The 22,004-nt window shown below is 51.0% G+C and overlaps 8 protein-coding genes across 8 annotated transcripts; 4 read left to right on the forward strand and 4 right to left on the reverse strand.

Annotated features, from left to right (window-relative positions):
• Positions 1 to 343: 343 nt before the first annotated feature.
• On the reverse strand, positions 344 to 863 carry NUU61_000768 (uncharacterized protein; the record flags this gene model as incomplete). Its single annotated transcript, XM_056651351.1, has 2 exons — positions 344 to 520; positions 675 to 863. The coding sequence occupies 2 exons, from the start codon at positions 861 to 863 to the stop codon at positions 344 to 346; spliced, it is 366 nt and encodes a 121-aa protein (XP_056516201.1).
• Positions 864 to 1,631: 768 nt separating this feature from the next.
• Positions 1,632 to 5,083, forward strand: NUU61_000769 (Male sterility NAD-binding; the record flags this gene model as incomplete). The annotated part of the gene is made up of 6 exons (XM_056651352.1): positions 1,632 to 1,765; positions 1,823 to 1,889; positions 1,958 to 2,197; positions 2,260 to 2,656; positions 2,727 to 3,813; positions 3,868 to 5,083. 6 exons carry the CDS (start codon positions 1,632 to 1,634, stop codon positions 5,081 to 5,083), a joined length of 3,141 nt encoding a protein of 1,046 aa, XP_056516202.1.
• Positions 5,084 to 5,895: 812 nt separating this feature from the next.
• On the forward strand, positions 5,896 to 7,109 carry NUU61_000770 (uncharacterized protein; the record flags this gene model as incomplete). Its single annotated transcript, XM_056651353.1, has 2 exons — positions 5,896 to 6,712; positions 6,787 to 7,109. 2 exons carry the CDS (start codon positions 5,896 to 5,898, stop codon positions 7,107 to 7,109), a joined length of 1,140 nt encoding a protein of 379 aa, XP_056516203.1.
• A 723-nt stretch (positions 7,110 to 7,832) lies between these two features.
• Positions 7,833 to 11,186, forward strand: NUU61_000771 (uncharacterized protein; the record flags this gene model as incomplete). The annotated part of the gene is made up of 1 exon (XM_056651354.1): positions 7,833 to 11,186. The coding sequence occupies one exon, from the start codon at positions 7,833 to 7,835 to the stop codon at positions 11,184 to 11,186; it is 3,354 nt and encodes a 1,117-aa protein (XP_056516204.1).
• Positions 11,187 to 11,589: 403 nt separating this feature from the next.
• On the reverse strand, positions 11,590 to 14,172 carry NUU61_000772 (uncharacterized protein; the record flags this gene model as incomplete). The annotated part of the gene is made up of 2 exons (XM_056651355.1): positions 11,590 to 12,411; positions 12,478 to 14,172. 2 exons carry the CDS (start codon positions 14,170 to 14,172, stop codon positions 11,590 to 11,592), a joined length of 2,517 nt encoding a protein of 838 aa, XP_056516205.1.
• A 270-nt stretch (positions 14,173 to 14,442) lies between these two features.
• Positions 14,443 to 15,636, reverse strand: trm10 (tRNA (guanine(9)-N(1))-methyltransferase; the record flags this gene model as incomplete). Its single annotated transcript, XM_056651356.1, has 1 exon — positions 14,443 to 15,636. One exon carries the CDS (start codon positions 15,634 to 15,636, stop codon positions 14,443 to 14,445), a length of 1,194 nt encoding a protein of 397 aa, XP_056516206.1.
• A 217-nt stretch (positions 15,637 to 15,853) lies between these two features.
• Positions 15,854 to 16,539, forward strand: NUU61_000774 (putative NADH-ubiquinone oxidoreductase subunit GRIM-19; the record flags this gene model as incomplete). The annotated part of the gene is made up of 4 exons (XM_056651357.1): positions 15,854 to 15,904; positions 16,000 to 16,106; positions 16,260 to 16,412; positions 16,491 to 16,539. The coding sequence occupies 4 exons, from the start codon at positions 15,854 to 15,856 to the stop codon at positions 16,537 to 16,539; spliced, it is 360 nt and encodes a 119-aa protein (XP_056516207.1).
• A 672-nt stretch (positions 16,540 to 17,211) lies between these two features.
• On the reverse strand, positions 17,212 to 21,487 carry NUU61_000775 (karyopherin MSN5; the record flags this gene model as incomplete). The annotated part of the gene is made up of 10 exons (XM_056651358.1): positions 17,212 to 18,556; positions 18,612 to 18,754; positions 18,812 to 19,070; positions 19,125 to 19,228; positions 19,290 to 19,514; positions 19,570 to 19,641; positions 19,694 to 19,818; positions 19,872 to 20,343; positions 20,404 to 20,592; positions 20,660 to 21,487. 10 exons carry the CDS (start codon positions 21,485 to 21,487, stop codon positions 17,212 to 17,214), a joined length of 3,762 nt encoding a protein of 1,253 aa, XP_056516208.1.
• Between the last annotated feature and the right edge of the window lie 517 nt (positions 21,488 to 22,004).

The following is a 22,004-nucleotide window of genomic DNA, read 5'->3' on the forward strand; positions in this document are numbered from 1 at the left end:
TCGAGAGTGACAGTCAATGGATAGATTGTTCCGTTTGTTGCCACCAGGGGCATCAGGCTACTATAGTCCTGAGTCCCACTGCTGCAGAGTAGTAAATGATGGACGGGTTGAACAGTATCAGGAAGAGAGCCTGCAGAGACATCAGAGGCATCAATGAATTTGTCCTGCTTGAGTACATGAAACTCTCTGGCTCCAAACTTTATGCAGTCTTCTTTCTTTGCGTCTGATCGAGAGAAAACCACTGTATGGTAGCCAAGTGCCGCAGATAGTTTCACGGCAAGGTGGCCCATGCCTCCGACACCTATAACACCGACGCGTTGTCCAGGGCGAAGGCCATATCGGGTCAAAACCGACCAAGCAGTAGCTCCGCCACACATGATAGCGGCGGCATCAGAAGAGCCATAATTTGCTGGAATTGGAATGAGGGAGTCGGCGTCCCAGATTGCTTGTGACCCAAAGGCACCTTGATTGGTATCCCCACGGCCATAGGGCTGTCTGCTTGAGCAATACTGATCCCACCCTGTACCGCAAAGTTAGTAAGCTCTGCAAAACGAGGATAATTATTTAATTGACTACTTACCATGAACGCAATTGTCGCACTTATTGCACGTTTTTTGGATATAAGTGACTCCAACTCGATCGCCAACATTGACCGATTGAACCCTTGGGCCTACCTCTTTCACAATGCCGGCGCCCTCATGGCCAAGGACTTGAGGTGAACGGATGTAGAGTTCATCAGTGCCGCAGAGACTTCCATGGGTTACCTCAAGCAAAACATCGTTCGAATTCAGCGGACGAGTTATCTGGTCCTGAATGACTTTCCCACTTTCAGAACCCCGAAAGACGTTGAATGTGTAATACATGATGTGAGGCAAAACCTTGTGAAAGTGCGTCAGGGCATATAGATCCAAGATATCCAGTGACTGTGACGGATTCGGAAAGAAATAGAAATTGACTATAAAAACCAGAGACCTAAAGGTCGGTTTTTCTACCTTCTATTCATGATGCACATTCTATGGTCCCAGCCTTCCTTACCCTTACCCCCGCGCTCCCAACCAAAATTCTCTACGTCATATTCAACACTATTTGTCTTATTCTGTGTAACACCACGCATGCGGAGGTAGAGGTTACGTTGTCATCATGGAGGACGCTCGAGCGTCAGCAGGCTTTTCCGACGCATAATGCATGTCTCCAGGCTGGGGAAGATGTGTGACCATCCAAGATTTTCAGTATCAGGCACTCAAGGTTTAGAGATTTGACATCATTTATGCTGATCAATACGCTAACATTGCACGGAGATGTCCGTTCAATCAATTAGGTGAATTCCATGTTCATGGCTGAAAATCTCTCACTGTGTTCTGAGCAGTACGCTGTCATCATGACCAGACGTGCCATGGTGCGCTATTGAATTTCTACTATTTATGCTCTGGGCCTATAGACGACATTCCACAAAGACTACGGAACTCTTTATGGCATACCCTCGTCAAACCAAGTCACAAATAGATCCGACCACGATGAATCAAGAGCAGCTAAATGAGTGTCATCATGTTGGGCATCGTCTGCTGCTCAACTATATTGATGGAATAGCTGCAGGCAATCCTCACAAAGTAGCTATTCATCAACTCATGCACATGGAGGATGAAGGCCCTAACACACAGACGGAAATCATTCTTAGCTACCAGGATGTTGCAGGTTTGGTTAACAAGCTAGCCTGGTGGCTAAGTGATAATGGGGTACGAAGGGAAAGCTCAAACGGTGTCATCGCGTACGTGTCCACTACCTATCCATTCTGCTCAAGATACTGATAACCCATCTACGGCAGTTACTTAGGTCCTAGTGACCTGAGACACCTACTGATTCCACTGGCGGCAGTTAGAGTGGGCACAAAGGTACGTATCAAAAGGTTTCAGTATTTGACAGCATTCGCACATAGCTGAACTTGTGCATAACATGACAGGTTCTTTTGCTTTCACCTCGAAACAGTGCCTTCATGCACGAGTCCCTCCTTCAGGTTTCTCGGGTTTCGCTCCTGCTGTATGACCACACTTTTGAAAACATGGCAAATGAGATGTCCCACAAACAACACATTGATATTCTCTCGGTTAATAATTTGGTGGACCTCATGAGCGGGATCAAGAAGGTGGAGGCATATCCTTATGAAGAAACTTGGGAAAGTGCCTTCTCCAACCCATTAGTGGTCAGTAATCCAAGATGGGGAGATGAATCGCAACGGTTACTGAGATATGCAAATACGCCAAGATCCTGCATACAACTGGGTCCACCGGAATGCCGAAGCCCATCACCGTTTCGCATTCCGCATTAGCAGCGATTGACGCACAGCGCTTAATATCTGTGAAGGATCCGGCAGGGGGAAGATGCCAGTTAGAAATCCTCGCAGAGGCCAAAACCGTGTACACTGCCTTCCCAATTTTCCACGTTGCGGGATTTGAGCTGAGCTGTTACCTTCTTTTCTCCGGCTGTATCCTGTTGCTTGGGTACCCACGCCAGCCTCCGAGTATTGCAGTACTGCGCAGGGTCTTGAAGCTCCCTGAGGTTGATGGCGCTCTCCTGCCACCGTCAATTATAGACGAGCTCTCGCAAGAACCAGAGTTACTCACGGAAGTATCCAAGCTCCGTTGGATTTTCTATGGGGGAGGTAAGATTACTCTGCTCTGATACTTTACTAATTTGCAACAACATTGGCTAAGCTGGTTGACCTCATGTAGGATCAATCGCCAAAAGGACAGGTGACCTCGTCGTCACGAAGACCCGACTACTGAATGGAATAGGCAGCACTGAGGTCGGGTCATTTATACAATATCCAACGGACCCTCTCAACTGGAACTACTTCCATTTTCATCCTTCGAATGGTATCAGATGGCGACCAATATCAATAGACTCAGAGGGGCAGCAAGGTGACGAGTTTGAATTGGTACTACAACGTGACGACTCTTGCATTTTGTACCAAGGGGTATTCCAAAACTTCCCTTGCCTTCAGGAATGGGCAACCAAGGATGTCTTCCGGAAACATCCTTCCATCATTGGATACTGGGAGTACCGGTATCGCCTGGATGACCTTATCGTCTTTTCTACTGGAAAGAAAATGAACCCTGTGCCTTTCGAAACCCGACTTAACGGGGTTCCTGGGATCAAGGCAGCCCTTGTGATTGGTAACAAGCGGTCTTATCCTGGACTTCTACTGGAAACGGATAGCTCATCTCAGGGCGAGTGCAACTCTCATTTTCTCCAGCCCCCGATGAAAAGCATCATCAAAGAAGTATTGGAGATCGAGAATTTTCAGAGCTCCCGAGACGCCCAAGTTACTGCCGAAGCAATCATCATCGCTACCCCAGATAAACCGTTCGTCCGAACAGGGAAAGGCAGCGTGCATCGAAACAAGACCCTGACGCTCTATGAGTCCGAAATTGATGATCTATATAGTTCAACCCAGTTCCCTGATTCATTAAATTGTGGCCACCCGCACCTGGACTTGTCTTCTGAGGAATCCCTCTCATCCAACTTGATTGAGTTGATCGGTAAGCTCGTACCGAAGATCGGCGAGTTGAATGCCTATGAAGATATATTTGCCACTGGGCTGGACTCGAAACAGACCCAAATATTGGCGGCTGCCGTGAACAAAACCCTCGCGAATCAGACTGGTAGAGGCGGGCCAGATTCTAGGCCAATCTTCTCTGCGGATGTTGTCTATGGTAATCCTACCGCACAGAAGATGGCAAATGTTATCCTTCGGCGACTTTTTGCGCCTGAGCAGGAAATCCGGGACTTGAAAGAATTTTACACTATTTTGCAGCGGTTGGATACCATTGTCTTGATTTTTCAGTATTCAGATACTAACTGTTCTTCTAGACATTCAGAACACCTACCTGATGCTCCTGCAGATATGGTCTCCGATACCCTCGACCACACCAAAAGGCATGTTCTTCTCACGGGCAGCACAGGTTTTGTCGGTTCGTATACTTTGGATGCGCTTGTGCGCCGGAAGAATGTTAGCCGTGTGACCTGTCTCAATCGGAGAGGAACTCATAGATCCAAGACTTGGATCCAGTCATTTCCAAATGATGAGGCAAAATCCACAGCTATTCGTTTCGACCACATGCGTGCTGACCTTGCTGAGGGCACCCTGGGACTCGCTGGAGACGTTTACAATGAGCTTCTGGACAGCGTGACAGATATTCTACATTGCCAGTGGCCAGTAGACTTCAATTATCCATTGAATTACTTCGATCCAAGTATTCATGGTGTGGTCAACCTGATCAATTTTGCGCACGGCACCAAAAATAATGCGCACATCATTTTTCTTTCTACAGTGGCCACCGTCAAGCATTGGGCTGAAGACATGCCTGTGCCCGAGGAGCCATTGACTTCGCCTCAAAACGCCGAGACAGGATATGGAGAGAGCAAACTTGTCGCGAGCTTGTTGCTGGATCAAGCCGGCCAATCAGCCAATGTTCAATCAACTATCTGCCGTCTTGGTCAAGTCGCCGGTCCTGTCAAGGAGTGGAGAGAGGGTAGCGAACATGCGTGGCCACGCCGTGACTGGTTCCCATCTCTCCTCTCTAGCTCATTCGAACTGGGCTGCCTACCAGGTTCTCTCGGACCGGCAGACCAGATTGACTGGATACCGGTCGATGTGGTGGCCGAGATTCTAGCGGACCTCCTATGCTCGCCCAACATGCACAAGGGGGATAAAGATGGTCATGCGACTAGATATTGCCATATCGTCAATCCCCAGCGGACATACTATGCGGAGCTGGTGCCGTTCTTGGCAGAGCGACTAGGAGGCCCCCATAAAAAGATGAGAATTGTGTCTCTAAAGGAATGGGTGGGTCTGCTGGCGGAGAAAGGTCTAGATGAGCAGAGTTTACGTAGGCAGCCCATCCCCGGAGTCCAACTGCTCGACTTTTTCCAGAGACTTGCACATTCTCCCCGCCAAGGATCAGTGACGTTGAAAACGACTGTGACTGAGAGATGGCTTCCGCGTCTGACGAGCATCGATTCTGTCAACGAGCTATGGATGGGTATGTGGCTTGAGCAATGGGGAATGACATCTCCTCGTAGCTAGACCAATTTCGTTTGTTTATTTCTCCAGCTATTCTGTGGAGGGTTATCTTATGAAATTTATGTTAACGTTATCAAGCTGCATAGACTGCGGCATATCGTACGATAACGATAATGGTACATGGTACATTATCGTTATCCGCAGTTGCGGATAGTTGGATAGTAACTTACTTCATTATCGGCATCCGCATGCGGTTAACCGTCGGTTAACCAGGTGGGCATAGGCCTCGGCAAGGACCGGGTCTGGTCCTTGGGCTAATGGGGGAGTGAATCCCGCGGTGGATCCCTGCTCGGCTATCCCGTCCACGCCGCCGCTCGCGCCAGAGTTCCCTATCATCACCACGATCCAATTCAATCACGGTAGGGCTGCACCTGTTGAGATAGATGTTACGAACCCTGCAGCATGAGGGGTCGTCACCTACAGATGGGCCACCGAGAGCCAACCATTCCCAGGAAGGATCAATTACGTGCATACTCAGGCGGTCAGGCAGGAGAAACGGCCTCCCACCGTAGTAAAATATTATAACTTGGTAAGACTTTTTGTATATAATAGCCACACTATACAGAATCATACCACACTAGAAAAATTGTTTTTCTTATTATCAACCTTATATATCGGGCACCAATTGATCATCTCATCACCTTCCTACTATAGTAATCTAGATGTACGAGTGGAAGCGTCTTTCATCTACGCCCCAGTCTGGGGCAACCCCCCTTAAAAGAAGAAGGGTTTGGGTGTGCGACTAAAGGGAGCCTACATATAATCCCATCTCCCCCGTGATACTTTACTCAACAACCCTCTTTAATCCCCCTAATATGCGCCTTTTCAATTCTCGGCTCATATTATGGGGTCTTTACTCCTTGCTCATTCCTGAGATATCCTGCGTTCCAGTCTCTGAAGACCCTTACTCCGAAAACCTCCAAACCTCTCAAATTGATGATGAAAAGACGCCTATTCCACGACACTTCTTTGCCAAAGCTTCACTTGAGACACGCAACAATCACATCCCCCCTCAGGGTTGTTTTCTACGAGGAAAAAGAAAGGCTGTCAGTGAGCAGGAGTCTGCCCGCTTCAGATATCGCATCTACGATGCGGGCGAGGCATATGCGGAGGTGGATCTCAGAAACAAAATAGGGAGTGGTCACGAAGGCGATGTCTGGGACGGAACACTTACCTACCTAGACACGGAAGATAACAGAAAGAGGAGGATTAGACCCAACGTTCCAAAGCGAGTGGCTGTCAAGATATCAGATGATGGACATGTGTTAGACCAGTCCAACCTTGAACAGCGCATCGACAGCTCCTATATTTTGAAGTACATAGAGCGCTTCTGGTCCATAACGGACGGGAAAGCGGTCCTAGTGATGCCAAAAGGCAAAATGGATCTACGCAAGGCCCTCGAAAGGAACTGGCGGGGACTCAGTCTCCTGGTCACAATACTCGGTGCTGGAATGGCATTATTCGATGCTAAGAAAGCACGAATTGTTCATCGGGACGTGAAGCTTGCAAATATCCTTCTCATGGCCAACGGCGACCCTTACCTGATTGATTGGGGTTTGGCTAAGTACATGGGGAGGGAGTCTACTCTTCCCGCGGGAAAAGCTCCAGGGACAGACAATTTTATGGGTCCAGGTAGGCTTTTGTTTCTGGCGATCGACCCTTCCCTATATTGTATGAGATGGAAGTGTTGACTCTATGTTCTCTAGAGGCCTATCATGGCGAAGAGCATGATCCCTACAGCAATGATGTTTGGTCATTGAACAAGACTTGGTTGAAAGCCGAAGACAATAGAGTGAAGTTTAACAAAGACTACGAGAATTGGGTGGATAACGCTCTACGCCCGCCGCGTCAAAAAGACGGAACACCATCTGGCCTCAGTCACGACGATGCCTCTAAGTTTATGAAGGATAACTTTCCAGATCTAGGCGAAGATAAAAGGCGACTTATGGCAGCGGGTTTATGCCGACAGGATGAACGCTGGAACATAGACAAATGGTTAGATGATTTCATAAATACATTCGAGCCGTAGTTTGACCGGCCTGAGAGAAGACAAACCAAGGAAAGATGAGAATCATGTTGCTTGAATTAAATCTTCTCTACATGCCTGACCACGACCTTCAAGGTCTGCCAATACTTGGAGTAAAGAAGAACCATCGTGGTAGATCTATTAAATTTATATAGGAAAGAGAGGACTTTCTTCTGCCGATGCAAAACATTTCTTTTTCTTTGGGGTTCGTTTCTTTCGGAGAGACTGGTGCTAAAAATGTTATAGAAGGGTATCCTGTGAGTCAAAGATTGTCTAAGAATCCCTAGGAATGATTCATAGAACCCATCCACAGGATTGCAAGCTAGAACCATTCAGCGATATTACATAAATGCATACTGGGAAGTTCAAATCGACAATTACTAGAAAGCATGTTTGTAATATATACTCTTGGGTCATCTTATATAGCTCTCTCAAATGGGAGGGAAGATTCCTTTTCGGGTAACATAGAGCATGGGTGGGTTGGCTTCGGATAAGTATATAAAACAAGTTGAATGCGTAGGGTGATCAAACAGCCGAGTACATGCTCAGCCCTCGGTCTCGGGTTCGCTCCACATTTGAGTCATGGCACTTGCGATGTGGCTTGGACAAGGCTAACACGCATCACCGAACCCGACCCAGCGCGGGTGAATATATAATGCTAGCGTGTCTGATTTATTCCGTAGAAGAAAATCTTGTTAATCCTCAACCGCCTCCTCACATGCTAGAATGGATGAGTACGACCTGCTCATCATCGCCGACGCAACGGCGTCGATGAGCAACTATCTCCATGCACTGAACATCTCTCTTCCCCAAACCATCTCAATTTCCGCTCTCACAGGGTGCTTCTCTCGTATAGGGCTGCTTGCTTACCGCGATTACAACGATGAGACCCCCCTAGAGTGGTCAGGATGGCTGCAGCAGAACTCGGACGATGATCCAGCGAAACAACAGCCCGATCTGGTCGCCATGGCCAAGCAGCTCGAGCCTTATGGTGGAGGCGATTATGCAGAAGCCACCAAAACAGCACTGGCTAAGGCATATGAGGTGATGCGATCGGATGCGAAAACACTTGTTTTTCTCTACACAGATGCTCCCCCACACGCGAACGACGCGGATGTTTCTCTGAGTGACAATCCGCTCAAGGAGAGGACCGCCTTGTCTGAGACAGACTCCTATTCGGGGTTTGGGTCGGCATTTACCGACTGGGTTGCTGCCTCTAATGCCTTGCGCGCGGGTGAGAAACAGGCGCAGGTCTTTGCGATCCTCGAGCCTGATATGCCGCGGAACTGTGCTGCGTATTATAACTTCCTCTGCACACGAACCGGCGGCGCATGTGTGTATCTCCGCGATTCCAGTCCTGGAAGTATCTCCAAGGTAACCGTCGACCTGTTGTTGGCATGGATGGGCTTGGAAAAGGCGCCTGTGGCTGGCAGCAAAAAAGGAAATAAGCTGGCTCTGCCGGCAGATCTATCGCGATATATTTCTGTCAAGGGGATCAAGCAGATTAAAGATGAAGACACGGGGCAAGTTGGACTATTTTTTGCGTCTCCTGGCTTCAAGAATGCGCCTTACATGCAAAATATCGCTACCATCAAATTAACCGCCGAGATCATGAAAAGATACCTTCCGAAGAAAAACACCCCTGTCGAAGAATTTTCCAAGCGGTGGAATGAAGATGAGGACTATAAAGAGATTGCCGTCAAGCACTTGATGAAGATCATACACGACGATATCCGGGCCATTGCCCTCAACCCTGTGTTTGGAACACTCTGGAGAGCCGTATGTAATGACCGAAACTACTTTCGTCGCGACGAGATCGTTCTTGCCTTTACCCAGAGCCTCAACCGCATGGGGCATGCAGGCGAGAAAGCAAAGATGAAGGCATGGTTGGAGGAGTCGTACGATTTCACCGAAGAGATCCAGTCGATAATCGACAATATTCCTGCAATGGAACGCTTCCCTTGTGTTTTCTTGGATCCTACTCTCGACTTCTCGTCTTCAAATAACGATTCAAGGAACAAAGAAGACGATGAAAAGCCGATGTTCGACTTGACGAGAGCCGAGTTGCTGGAAATTGGTCGCTTCTGCAATGCCGACATCTTACGACGATTGAGCCGTATCCTCACCCGACTCACTGTAGTCAATTCTGCGGATGAGATGCCCGAGCATATTCAGCATGCAAGTGCCAAACCCGTTCCTCGGATTCCGCTGGCCCTGGCACTGGAGAAACATAACCGCCAGTTCTGGAAGATTCTCTTCCATGTTATTGTGCCAGGTACACGATTGTCAGCTCGTCCTGCTGCTCTTGTGGCTGCGCTCAGTTTACGATTGGGAATCGCCCCTTTCACGGATGCAGCCGAGGGCGAGATGCTGGCATTCAAGGATAAATGGAACGATGCCTCGACTCCCGAGAATTGGACAATTGGCTGCTTGACGCTCCTCATTGACGCGGACGAGGCCTATCAAAAGCAGCAGCAATACTCAGCTTCAGGAGAAACAACTGTAGTGGAGAAGCTCAAGGTGCTTGTCAACTCCGGTGATCGCGTTCTATTTGAACGTTTGGTTGCGTTCAAGATGCTCGAGCTCAATCTCGACACGCCCTTGAAAGCCCGTGTTTCATGGACCCCAAACAAAGCGGTTGCTTCGATTGGACCGCTGGCTACCTGCCGCTCTTGCCAGTATCCCCGCTCCGTCACCATCATGGGCGACAGCGGCAAGTGTGGAGCTTGCCTTGCCACCGACTACGTGAACGCCGCGCAGAAAGAAAACCGTATTCAAACACGGGTATCGCAAAACACGACCACTGCATCTGAGGCCACATGGGTGGAGTGTGGTGTTCACTCGTGCAGGGCCCAATATGTTGTCTATGCCGCCGATGCCTTGAATGTCCGAGCAAAGTGCTACTATTGTCGACGTCAGAGCAAGCTAAAAGACACGAAACAAACCCCGGTCCCTGCGCCAGTGGTTGAGTGCAAGCGATGTCTGAATCGCATGATCTGGCCTCGGCCGTATAGACCGTCTCGCTTCAATGAATCAGACTTCATCTGCCCTCCATGCACCTCAGGCTGTGATCCGGCCACGGAAATCGAACTGACAGCAAGAAAGATAGCGGCCGAGAACACACTGGCCTGGCTGGTCCGGGACACACAAAACACTGACGCAAAGCCATTCCAGAACCGATCACTGTTCCAAACCATCTCCGCAATGGGCGTCGACGGCTTCCTTTCTCGCATCGGACTGTTCCCTTCTGAAAAGGCCACACTCAGCCACAGCGGCAAGCCCATCCACAACGCCGCGTCCTTGATCACAACCCTCCAGGATATCGTCCACGACCGCAAAACAAGCCAGGTCGACTGCTCGCTATGCTTCTCAGCCTTCCGCGCAGGAACCCTGAACCCAGCCTGCGGTCGACGCGGCTGCTTCCAGCAGATCTGCAATACTTGCCTAGCAAGCTGGTACGGGCTCAACGCCGCAGGCAGCATAATCAACACCGCCGCTCTAGCCTGCCCATTTTGTCGCCGACTGCCAACACCACGCACGCTAGCAAAATACGGCATGGGCATCCACGCAGTATGTAATCTCGCCGACGCCGTGCGCGACCAGGGGACGCTGATCTACGCCTGGTGCGGGGACTGCTGCACGGCGAAGGAGTACATGGAGCGCAGTTGTGCACGCGGTGCACCGCCCGAGATCAGGCATTGGACATGCACCGAGTGCGTCGAGGAGGTCGAGAGGCAGCGGCTGGAGCATGAGCGACAGCTGGCCGAGCAGGCGCTGGCGGATGCTCGCGCCGCACAAGATCTGAGGCGGCAGGAGGAGGCAGAGCGCCGTCGCCGGATTGCGGATGAGTCGGCTGCGGCGTGGCGTATCAGTAGGCTCAAGCCGTGCCCTGGGTGTGGGACCTTGACGGAGAAGATCTCGGGGTGTGGGCATGTGGTGTGTACGGTGAGGCGGTGCAAGACTCATTGGTGCTATTTTTGTGGGAACCCCTTCTCCAAAGACCGCATCTATGAGCATATGGATCGGGATCATCGGGGGCTTTTTACTGATGAATACGGGGTGGAAAATGATACATTGTAGATAAGGCCTCAATATAATGATAGATCATGAAGAACAATTTCCAAAAATATATACGTATATATAGGACAGAATTTACAACACAAATAAGCACTAAAATCACCAAGGCAAAGGCTCTCCGATTGCATACTTGTTGATAGCAGGAGCTATTTGTTGAATATTTGGTATTCTACCTAAAGCTACCTAAGAAAGAGTCGGTCTCAAGCATCTGACTTGTCAGTTCTTCAGTGTGGATTAATTGCTCGCCGAAAGCACCCAAAAACCGCACGGTAAAATGGATTGAAGGACCAGGAGCAAAAAGAGCTTGAATTCTCCGAAACGAAACGTAAAACAATCAACAACAGGGGGTATGGGTAATGGTACAAATCAAAAGAAAAACACAAAGAAAAATGAAGAGCGTGGAATCTTAGTATGGAGAGTTGACAATATCGTTCTTGCCGAGGTGGCTGCCCCATCGGCCGCTTCGGGCACGGCTGGGCGTGACTGGGCCAGCAATGCTCTCGCGTGTGGGCTTCTGGAAGCTGCGCTTGGCGACCATGTTGACCTCGTTTGGAAGAGCAACAATGACGTTCTTGTCGGAGCCAAACCGGAAGTTGTCGGCCATGACATTCTCACCGTAGCGCTTGATGGTGTACGGATCCTTGCGACCAGCAATGATCTTCTTCAAACCCCAGGTAATGATGAAGGGGCCGGTGGCGGTGATAATGGACGTTTCCTCGGAGTCAACGCCGGTGTTGAAGCGGGCCGGGGTGAATGCCAAAGGCTGCTTCGTCTCGTGTTGGAACTGCGCGACGTGCGCGGGCTGGAGACCCAGGCGACGGGGCTGAGGCTTCGAATCCTTGGCAAAAGAGCGTTCGAATCCGAGTTTGCCTTCATTCTTGCCATCCTTCTGCATCGAGTCGATGAGGAGCAAGTAGGTGCGGCATGTCGCGAGCACCCAGCGCCCATCGGCGGACACATCCAGACCGATAATCGGTTCGCCCAGAGCTGGAATATGAGTCTTGGCATTGATTCCCAGACGATCAAACATCCGGATGTCACCCTTGTTCGACGCGACAGCAAGATACCCCTTCTCGGTTGTGGCGAGAGCCGAAAAGTCGTTCTTGCTAGCATACTGCTTCAGATCGCTATCGACGAGCTTGTTGCCTGACACACGAGGGTCGATCCGGTAGAGGGCATTCTTGGATGCACCCACAAACGGCTGCGCCGAGGTCAATTGCGCGAATTTCTGTACTTTATTGTTAGCCCATCCATTCATCTAGCAAAGTTCGTGGGGTTGGAGATAGTTGCTCACATTCTCAGGCGCAAAGGTATCGACGGGAATGTCATCATGGACCTTCCATTCATCGACAATCTTGCCGTATTCCAAGTCCATGCGGTACAGTGAATTGGGGTCGTCGGCATTCTGGAGAACCATGTTGCGGTCCTCCGCGTGCAGCATGACCTTCTTGGGGCTGAACAGCTTGCCGTTTGGAGTTTCCACCTTGGAAATGTTGGTAGAGAACTCAAGATTGTTGTTCGGGGTATGCTTGAAAACACCAATCTTCGACCCGCGAACGACAAACGAACGGTCATGCTTGTATCCCACGGCCAGCTGAGAATTAACGTTGCCATCCTCATCCCGCGTCACCACATCCTCTTCTTCCTCGTCCGAGTCATAGTGCTCGCTGCGTTGACCATCATCCTGGTCGGTCTCTTCCTCCTGCTCCTCCTCCTCTGCTTCTTCTTCCGGCCTGTCGTCGGCATCCTCCATGGTGAGATCTTGGAATGCATCAAGGACATATTCTCGATCATTCTCCTTGACTTTGGTCCACTTCATCTCGTTGAGCTGTTCCCAGAGCGCCTGCATCAAGCCCTCCTGGAACCGCTCTTCGGAGGCCTGGTCCTTGAACCGCAGCAGCCAGGAGTATGCCGCTCCATCTTCTGAGTAGTGATTGAAGATGAACGAAAGATACTCAAAGTTGAAGACGGGGTTGATATCGCCCACAACTGCCTGTCCCAGCCAATCCTTGTCCTTGCCGCTGATCTGAAGCCAGTACTGCCAGTTTCCAATCTCAGTCACAGTTGCCAGCACGTCGGAGTCCTGCAGGACAAAAGATCCGGTGGAAAAGTCAAACAGGTGAAGCTCAGCCTTCTCCTTGCTGAGAACTTCCTTGGCTTCAGGCTGGGCTGCAGAGGCTGGAGCAGTGGTAGGTTCTTCATCCGCTGCTGCCGACTTGAGTTGGCCCTTAGACTGAGCATACTTGACGTCTCGTGCCATTGCTGCTGCTGAATCGCCCGAGGTCAAGGAATGCGCACGCGATTTCGTGGTCGGGGAAGAGACCGGGCTCGCGGACGGAATGGGCTTCTCCTCGCGGAATGAAAACCCCTGCAGCTCTTCCTCGGTAGCCTTCTGGGCGCTGCGACGGAACTTACGCTCGTACTGACACTGAAGGGCGGCCAGCTCAAACGTAGCTACTTTGTCCGATGGGACTGAGGGGTCGCAAATGAACTCGAATAGATCACCCGCGTCACCGCTCAGATCATCCCACGCCAAGATCTTCGATCCTCCGTCACGAACCTCCGAGCGGAAGTGCAAGGTCTGGTCAAGCAGAAAGACCTTCTCGTCCTTGTCGACTAGACCGTCCGCGGCGCCTTCTTCGTCTTCGTCGTCTGCGAGTTCCTCCTCGCCTTCTTCGTAGGCTCTCTGAATGACCAGCTGGTACTGGAATTCTTGACCAGTGCGCCGAATCGTGGCCGCAGCGTCTTTGAATATGAGTTCGGAATAACCCTTGGGCGATAAGGGGCGGACCAGATACAGCTGGCCCTGCGGGATTTCGATGATGGACTCTTTGGAAGTATCACCAAAGAGGAATTTGCTCACTGTTGACAACACGAAAATGAGGAATGTCAGTTTATCCGTATATGACGAAGGTGAAATGTAACCGTTGGTATGGAGGGGTTTGGCGGGGCAGACAACGCGTTGCTTACCGTTGCGGAGCATAAACATGGTTGCGAGGGGCACCTGCCAAGGACCGGGGGGAGGGACTTGGGAAGTGCGGGTGAGGGGGGAGGTGGAGAAAGGGAATTAGGGAGTTCAGAAGTGAAGAGAGAAGAGAAGAAAGGCTCTTCTTCCTGTCGAGAGAGAACAAAAGAAAGAAGAAAAGCAAAAACTGAAAAAGACAAGAAAGTCGCCTCCGTCATCGAGTGGCTGTGGTGGGCGGTGGTGGCTTGTTGCTTATGTAATACGCAATGGAGGTGCTTTCCGTTTTAGGAAGGTTCACTCGTCTCCTTCGTTTCCATCGGACACTTCTGCTTCACCTGCTTCCTCCTCTTCTTCTCCATCACCTCCATTTTCGCCTTGAACGCCCTGCCTTTCTTTCAGCTTCCCTCCTTTGCGTGGTGGCATAACCTTCATAAACGCCTCTCCCCAGTCCCGAACTTCCAACCACCGGAGCATGATTTCCACCACGTGGTTCGTGGTCAACACCGATCGGGATGCCATCTGGATGTAATCACCGATGGGAAGCTTGGCAGTTTTGATCCCCTTTTCCATGGCATGCTTGTAGCAAATTCCCTTGTGTCGGTTCTTGTCCACCAGCCCACCGATTATGTATGTACTATAGGGTTTGAGCTCGGTGAGGGTATCCGGGCTATCGCTGCTGAGATACACCACTTCGCCATCTTCTGGCTTCGCATCGGCCTGATCAGCGAATGGCCCGACCAGCTTGCCTCCCCGCGGAGGAACCATTTGTTCTTTGGCTTTCTCGGCTCCCTGAGCAAAGTCTTCCGGCAAGAGCTGGATTCCCTTCCAGTTCTTGTGACCAGGGAGAACGGTATCGAACCGCTCTTTCAGCAATTTATTGAACGAAGTAAACATCAAGTGTGCACTGTATGGCGCACGGGCGTTCTCCGAGTAGGACCGTGTCAGTTGCGCCGACAGCGAGATCCGTTCCTTGTCCACCATCAAATCGTCGTAGCTACAGTCCAGCACAAATGTCAGAGGGAGGAGCCTCGACCGATGATGTCTGGACTTGGTCGATTCCCATGTTTTGCGCAGCGCTGCCACTGCTTCCTCGCCGCCTTTCTCCCGCGCTTCCTCGATCATCTGACGACGGCGATCCCTCTTCTCTTGAGTCTTTTCCTTCCTCTTATCCTTGCGCTGAGCACGGCTTTTCTCCCATTGTTCTTGGCGGCGGAGTTTCTTCAGTTGGTTTTTAGACATTGGCGGTGCAGCGCCCTCGGGGGCATTTTGAGTAGTTGATTCAGCCGCCATTGCTTGGCCAGTTTCCTCACGCGGCTGAGAGGCCTCGTGGGCTTTTTCCTCGGTTGTATCTTGTGCACTTAGTGCACCCGTTTGCTCCGCATCCTCGGACATGTTCACAGCGCCGGTCATGGCGGGGCCGAGTTCCTCGTTCGCAGCTTCATCGTGGTCCAGCTTCGGTAGCTTTCTTGGTCTGTCGTCTTCATCCATAGCCCGCAACGTGAATGGGGAATTGGTGGAGGCGTTCGAGCTGAACTGTCAAATGTAGCTCGGGTGGAAAAAGCCCATCGAGTCCTGCCGACCAATGGGCGACGCCGCAGCCCACATTACTGTGCACATCCACGTGACCCTTGAGCAACTTCAACATCGCCGGGGCCTCCTCGCTCTCCCGCCAAAACGTCCTTTCCTTCAGCGCAATCCCGCCACCATGCCTCAGGATATGCCCCCATCGGGGGGCTATGCTCCCGTCCAGTACAAGGTACATTCCCCGCGCGCTCTCGTGGTCGCCCTGCTGGCGTACACCGGCCCCCATCGCACAGCAATCAGCTAACCCTCCCCGTTCTTAATGTCTAGCGTCATATCCCTGCCCGCGGTTTCCGGCCGTGGACCTACCTCGCTGGAGTGGGTGCCATTGTGACCTACGGCATGTACAAATACTTCCATGGTGCCCGCGAGCTTCGGTACGTCAAATCGCAATGCCTCTCCCACATGCCCATTGAACTGCCTTGATATTCTTCTCCCGACCATCCCGGGAGTCCGCAATTGCAACATCGGAACGATATCGCTGAAATACACGATTTAAACTATGATCACTGACTTTTTGCGTGCGATAGTGAGCTCTCCCGCGAGAAGATGTGGGCCCGTCTGCACCTCGCCCCTGTGATGCAGGCCGAGGAAGACCGCGACCAGGTCCGTCGGTATCTGGCCGACAAGGAGCGCGCGAAGGAACTTCTCGGCTCGGAGGGCAAGGTCTACAACAGTGACCGGTATGTTTGCACCCGTTGCGATCTGCCTCGCCGATCTACCTTTGGACGTGTGTACTTGTTGCTAACTGTGTCCTCCAGCTTCATCCGTCCTACTTTCGCCTATACCCCGAGCAACGTCACTCGGTAAACAGTGACACTGTTTTCTTAAGCGATGTTCTTTTCCTTTTTCCTTTTTCAAGTTGTTTACAGTTGTACCCTTTGTATGATGCTGGGGCTGGAGAAATGCTCCATGGTCTTGGCTGGACCTTAAGCCTGATCGCCATTGGTCATGGCGAGAAGCAATAGAACTGTCACAATAGCAAGCAAAAGTGACTTGTGTCGAATACTGGACGAAATTCTGTCGAGATGATGCGTCTAAACAAGCTCTAAGGGTTTGGGGGTTTTTTGTAGTACGTCATGTCCCTATACTTGCTCGTTGCCCGACGGTAGAAGCATGTGTCTTGCGTAAAAAATTGAAGGGAATGACCAGTACTACCCTGAATCCTTGAGACTCGATCGAAATGTGCCTGAGCACGTTGACATTGCCTTTTTAATTTATCTATGGAAATTTGCTTAAAGCGCCATGAACAAACAGCAGGGGTAATCCATAAGGCACAAGGAAACAAGAAAAGAGGACCAAGAATGTGCGATCAGGATGCAAATTCACGAACTCGGTAGCTCATGAGTGTGTGCAGAACTGGATGACTTCTGGACAAAACGGAACTGTTTGTAAAGGATGGAATGGACAATGATGAAGAAGCTGGACGAAGACAACCTCGAGGATTTGCAGCAGGCCATAGATGCAACAATATATATCAGCTTACCCAAACAGATCAGCAACACCGCCCAGGTCAGGACCATCATTGATATCGACCCGAGGTTGTCGCTGCTGGGTCTCCATCTCGTTGGTCATGTATCGCTCCTGGATCGCGCTACGGGCTTTGCGGCGCTCCTCGCGAGAGCCGAGAATCTTTCCCTGCTCGGCAATACTGATTCCACGCAACGGCTCGAGAAGCTCGAGGATCAGTGCCCGCTGCTGTCGTGGTGAAGCGCAGCGGTGGAGAGTCGCTTCAGTTTGGGCGATTTTCTGCTCAGTCAGGCCTGGCAAGCTGAGGAATACAGTTCGTGGGGTATGGCTGCAGCTGCCGTAGAGTACCCAGATCGAGGCAATCAACTGGGCAAGGTCTTTCTGCATGTCGACAAAATATGATTCATGTACAGAGGTAATGCATGCCTTGAGAACCTCTGTGCAGATGAATTCGCGGATGGTCACGGTCGTGGGGCTGTCATTGGGAGGTGCAAAGTCCTGCAAAATCGATCGGATGACCCGGGTGATAATGCTACAGCACCGCGTGTCTCGCATACGGAGAGCGTGCGTGCAGAAGAGCATGACGGGCTCGAAGATCTGGGGGGAGCAGAGCACAAAGTGGCGGATCGAATCGGAGAGTTCGGGGGTCGGCGGAAGTGCACTGGGGTCTGTCTCCGCGACATCTGGGTCTGGTTTTTCATAGATTATCAGCGTGAGATGCTGGGAAAGATGGGTTACTGAAGGTTGTTGAAATTCCGTACCGCCTCTCTGCGGATCGAATAGACTGGCGACCATTATTACCGCAGAGTACGTTAACTGGCGAAGGACACTTTCGGATTTCATCTCATCCGTCAAGTCGCCATCCGATAGTCCGTTCCTCCGTTGCTCAATGATCTCCCATTCCGAGGTGATTTTACGGTCAATATTGGTGAATAAGGTGGACAGCATGGGGGGCAGAAAGTGGCTCCGGAACCGTACGGGGCAGTCATCGATCAGGCAGCGGGAGATGTTCAGAAGGACGGAAAACTGGTGGGAAGAAAGATTGGGTGAGTCCTGAAACAAAGCTTCAGATAGGGGCCCGGGGAGTTCAGTGAATCCGTAGAAATGTTCGCGTAGTCTGCTCATACTGAAGAGCATGGAATAGCAAGACTCCCGAACTGCCCGGATTTTCCCGCGAACGGAGGAGGCGAATCCCTCAAGAGTGGCCTTGGAGGCAGTGATTCTGGCATAAAACTCATCACGGCTGCCACTGGAGATACCAGCTTGCCAAAACCGATCTGTCAGGATGCGTTCCACCACCACACGCATGTCCTCACTCATTTCCCAATTGGCCGGGTTGTGAAAAGCATGGGCATGGCTGAAGTAGGGATGGTTAGCTTTATTAATAGATCCAAGATGGAGCCAACACGCACCTGACAAGCTGAAGTAAGGTAGGAAGAATTTGAGGAATAAGTTCCTGCCAGATATTGCAGGCGATCGAATATGCCGGGGCGTTCTTTTTCAGCTTATCCGTTGAAACGGCCAACATGGTCTTAGTCCCACGGAGAGGAAGCAGCTATAATCCCACAAGTCAGATCACTGGAAACTTGAAGAATAGAGCTGATTGACTAACCTGGAATTTCCTGGTCATCTCCTCCTGGACAAGTTTCCCTTCATTATCCAAAGAAACTGATGACCAGTCTGCTAACTTCTGGGCCTGCTTGGCTTGCATGTATGGCCCAACTCTCTCCAATCCAAGCATGTTGCAGAAACCCTCGAAGGATGAGCTCAGACGACGAAATTCATCGTCCTGCCATGCTACCCTAATCGGCTCGAGAAAGGATGCCAATCGAGACTGACGCACATAAGGATCGACATTGTTCGCGCGTTGCCTGCGAAGGGTCAGCATGATCTCGCTGGCAAGCTAGGTGTTAGGAAGGCTGTACATGATGATGAGTAGAATCGAGGTCAGCTCCATTTGCAGCTTGTCGTCCACCCGATTGGCCATAGTAATTTCCTTGATCTTCGGTTCGAGTAAATCGTAGAAAGTCTTTGTGCGGTTTCGTTAGTAAGTGGCAGAACTTCAGACGATTATGATAGGCAGAGCGTACAGAAAAGTAATCGGCATAACGCATGGCCAGCCGGCGAAGTTCATGACTTGCCAGGCCGTGAAGTTCCTTGATGGCTTCCGAATAAAGTGGATATTCAGGTTGGTCTGGGAGGCGTGTCATAAGGATATGCTCAAGGACTTTGAGCGCAAATCCTGCGTGGTTGTCCAAGGCTCTCGAGGAGATATCAACTGCCAGCTTGATAACTCTTTGCTTCAACACCGGGTCCTGGAGAAGTACTGTTAGCATAGGCCTTAGCTACTTGGCAGAAGACTAAATTCACATCAAAGGCTCTTTGCATAAGGCTCGAGGCCCAGCCTTCCACGGCATGTTCCAGTTCGGCTCGCTTTTGCTCCTGTTTGACCATCAATAATTGTGATCTTCAAGATGACTTTCAATTTTCTTACGTCCTGTTGCGGTGCTTTGCCATGGGCACCGATCCACTTGTTGAAGCCCTTGATGACTGCCTCCACAACGGCAAATTGAGCATCGGCGCGCATGAGGGGAATAGACGACTTGGTAAAATTTTGCACTGAAAAGATCCGTCAGCGCCCAACCGAATGTGAAATGCATATTTCAACATACTGCTGAATGGCTCAACACCGCTGTACAAGTTGTCCAAGTTACCGTCAACTCTGCCCAGTATCTCACTCAATGCCTCCTGGGGGCGTTTTTGCGTGATGGTCTCAATGATTGACGAGCAGTATCGGCGATAGTTACCCACAAATGCATGTCGCTCCGGGATCGTATCAATATCCTCCACCAAGAATTGTACCGTGGGGTCATCTGATTCAGTCGGTAGAGATTCCCAGCGAATCAAGCGCTGGGTGCAGATGTTCAGGAACTGAGGGGTTTGTTCGATAACGAAGTCCAGGTTGCCGATCTTCTCAATGGCCAGCAATTTGGACCAGAGATGCAGGACAGGTATCGAGACAGTCAGACTTTGGTGCTGCATGATGTTGATCATGAATTGTAGGAATGGCGGAAGATTCAAACGATGAATGGTGTCTCGAAGGAACCTTTCATCTTCCAGGCATCCGGCGATATAGGATACCATCTTAAGCGCCACAATATTAACTACTTAGCCGGCAGAGTAGCAAGGAACAAGACGCCATACCTCAGAAAGCTTTTTGGACACCAGATATTTCGGCTCATCTATTTCGTCAGGGCCCACAATTGACCATTCGTAGAGCTTCTGCAGGATAACCAGGTAATCGGGCTCGAAAATCTGAAAGACGAGTCCGTGGGACTCTTCGTTGCCCATGTTATTCCTTCCATACAAGGCGTGGAGTGCCTCAATTGCGCCCTGTAAATCACAACCTTAGTATTGAGTCTCCCCTAGAGCACACATATCGGGTTCAACGTATCCTTACCAGCAGTACCTGGTCATCTTGGCAGGTCAATGCTCTGAAAATGCTGGAAACAACCTGCGAAGCCACAATGGCTTTGTAGATTGACCAGGACAGCGCAGACCTAAGAGTTGCCAAAGCTTTCACGGCGGCGTCTCGGGCCTGAGCTGAACTTGACACATTCTGAACACAGCTGTCAAGAAACTCGCAGATCCGGACGAGCCAGCCTTCCTGCCCACAGCGCAGCACAGAATTGGTGTTCTTGTCGGGGTTGATTTGTTCGACAATGCCCGATGGTGTGAAGATCTCTACGAGCGCCCGATTGAGTTCAGTTCCGCGCAACGACGAGACGGTGTCCTCCCGGAAGAAGATATCCTCGGATAGAGTTTCGAGAACAGAAAGTACCAGCTCCTTGTGGATCAGGGAAGCACCCCAAAACTGCACCAATGTGGCATCCATATCCATCCAGTCCAGTCCCCAGCTCTTTTTGGCCGTCTCCGCCCACAGCTGAGGGATCTTGTTGCGGAAATATGCGGGTTCTTCCGGCCGAACGTTCTCTGCCAGCTGTAATATTATCGATCGTAGGCCCGCAGAATCGTCGGAGTTGGTGAATGGCAAGTGGCGAAGCACATGGTCTAGTAAGGTCAAGCCAAAATATCGTACCACGGGGGCGTGTTCTGCGCGCGACGCCAGCAGGAAGCCATTGCGCGCCGCAGACTCGCTGTCCTTTAGTGATTCCACGAATGACAATGCCTCTCTGCGAAGCTCATTTGTTGACGAAGGGTTGTGGATGAGCTCGAGTGCCCGAATGATATCGGTCATGCCGCCCTCCGACAGCTCCTCGGCAGCCATCCTGTCGACACCCTGACTGCGAATCACGTAAACGAAGGTTAGGTAAAGATCGTTTCTCGATTCAATGTGCACGGGCCTCTTTCATCATCGGGTGGTGGAGAGATCGCGGTGGTCCGCGGGGATGGCCGTTGAACCTGTCCGTGGGGTTGTCTGGCAGTCGGACAAAGCAGCAACGGCCACTTGAGCGCGCCAAGCCCCGGGTGTATGCAGTTGATTACGGGGTCGAGGTTCGTAGGGCAGAGATGCGGGTACTTTTGCGAGTCAACCGGTGGGAGGTGGAACAGGTCTGAGAGAGAAAGTGAAGGGAGCCTGGCGATTCGGGCTGAGAATTTTCCACTCGGCAGGGGCACACCGCTCCCAAATGCCTTGCGACTTTGGCTTGCAATCACTGTTCGTTTACGCGCCTACCTTGAGATATTTTGAACGTGTCAAGGGCTTGGGATTTCTTTTTACTGCCGCGTTCTTTTCATCAGTTTTGACCCGGCTACTTGGGAGCTGTCAGGGCGGCCCCTCATCG

Source organism: Penicillium alfredii (assembly GCF_028826965.1).
Source record: "Penicillium alfredii strain IBT 34128 chromosome Unknown utg000001l_segment0_segment0, whole genome shotgun sequence".
Classification (NCBI taxonomy): domain Eukaryota; kingdom Fungi; phylum Ascomycota; class Eurotiomycetes; order Eurotiales; family Aspergillaceae; genus Penicillium; species Penicillium alfredii.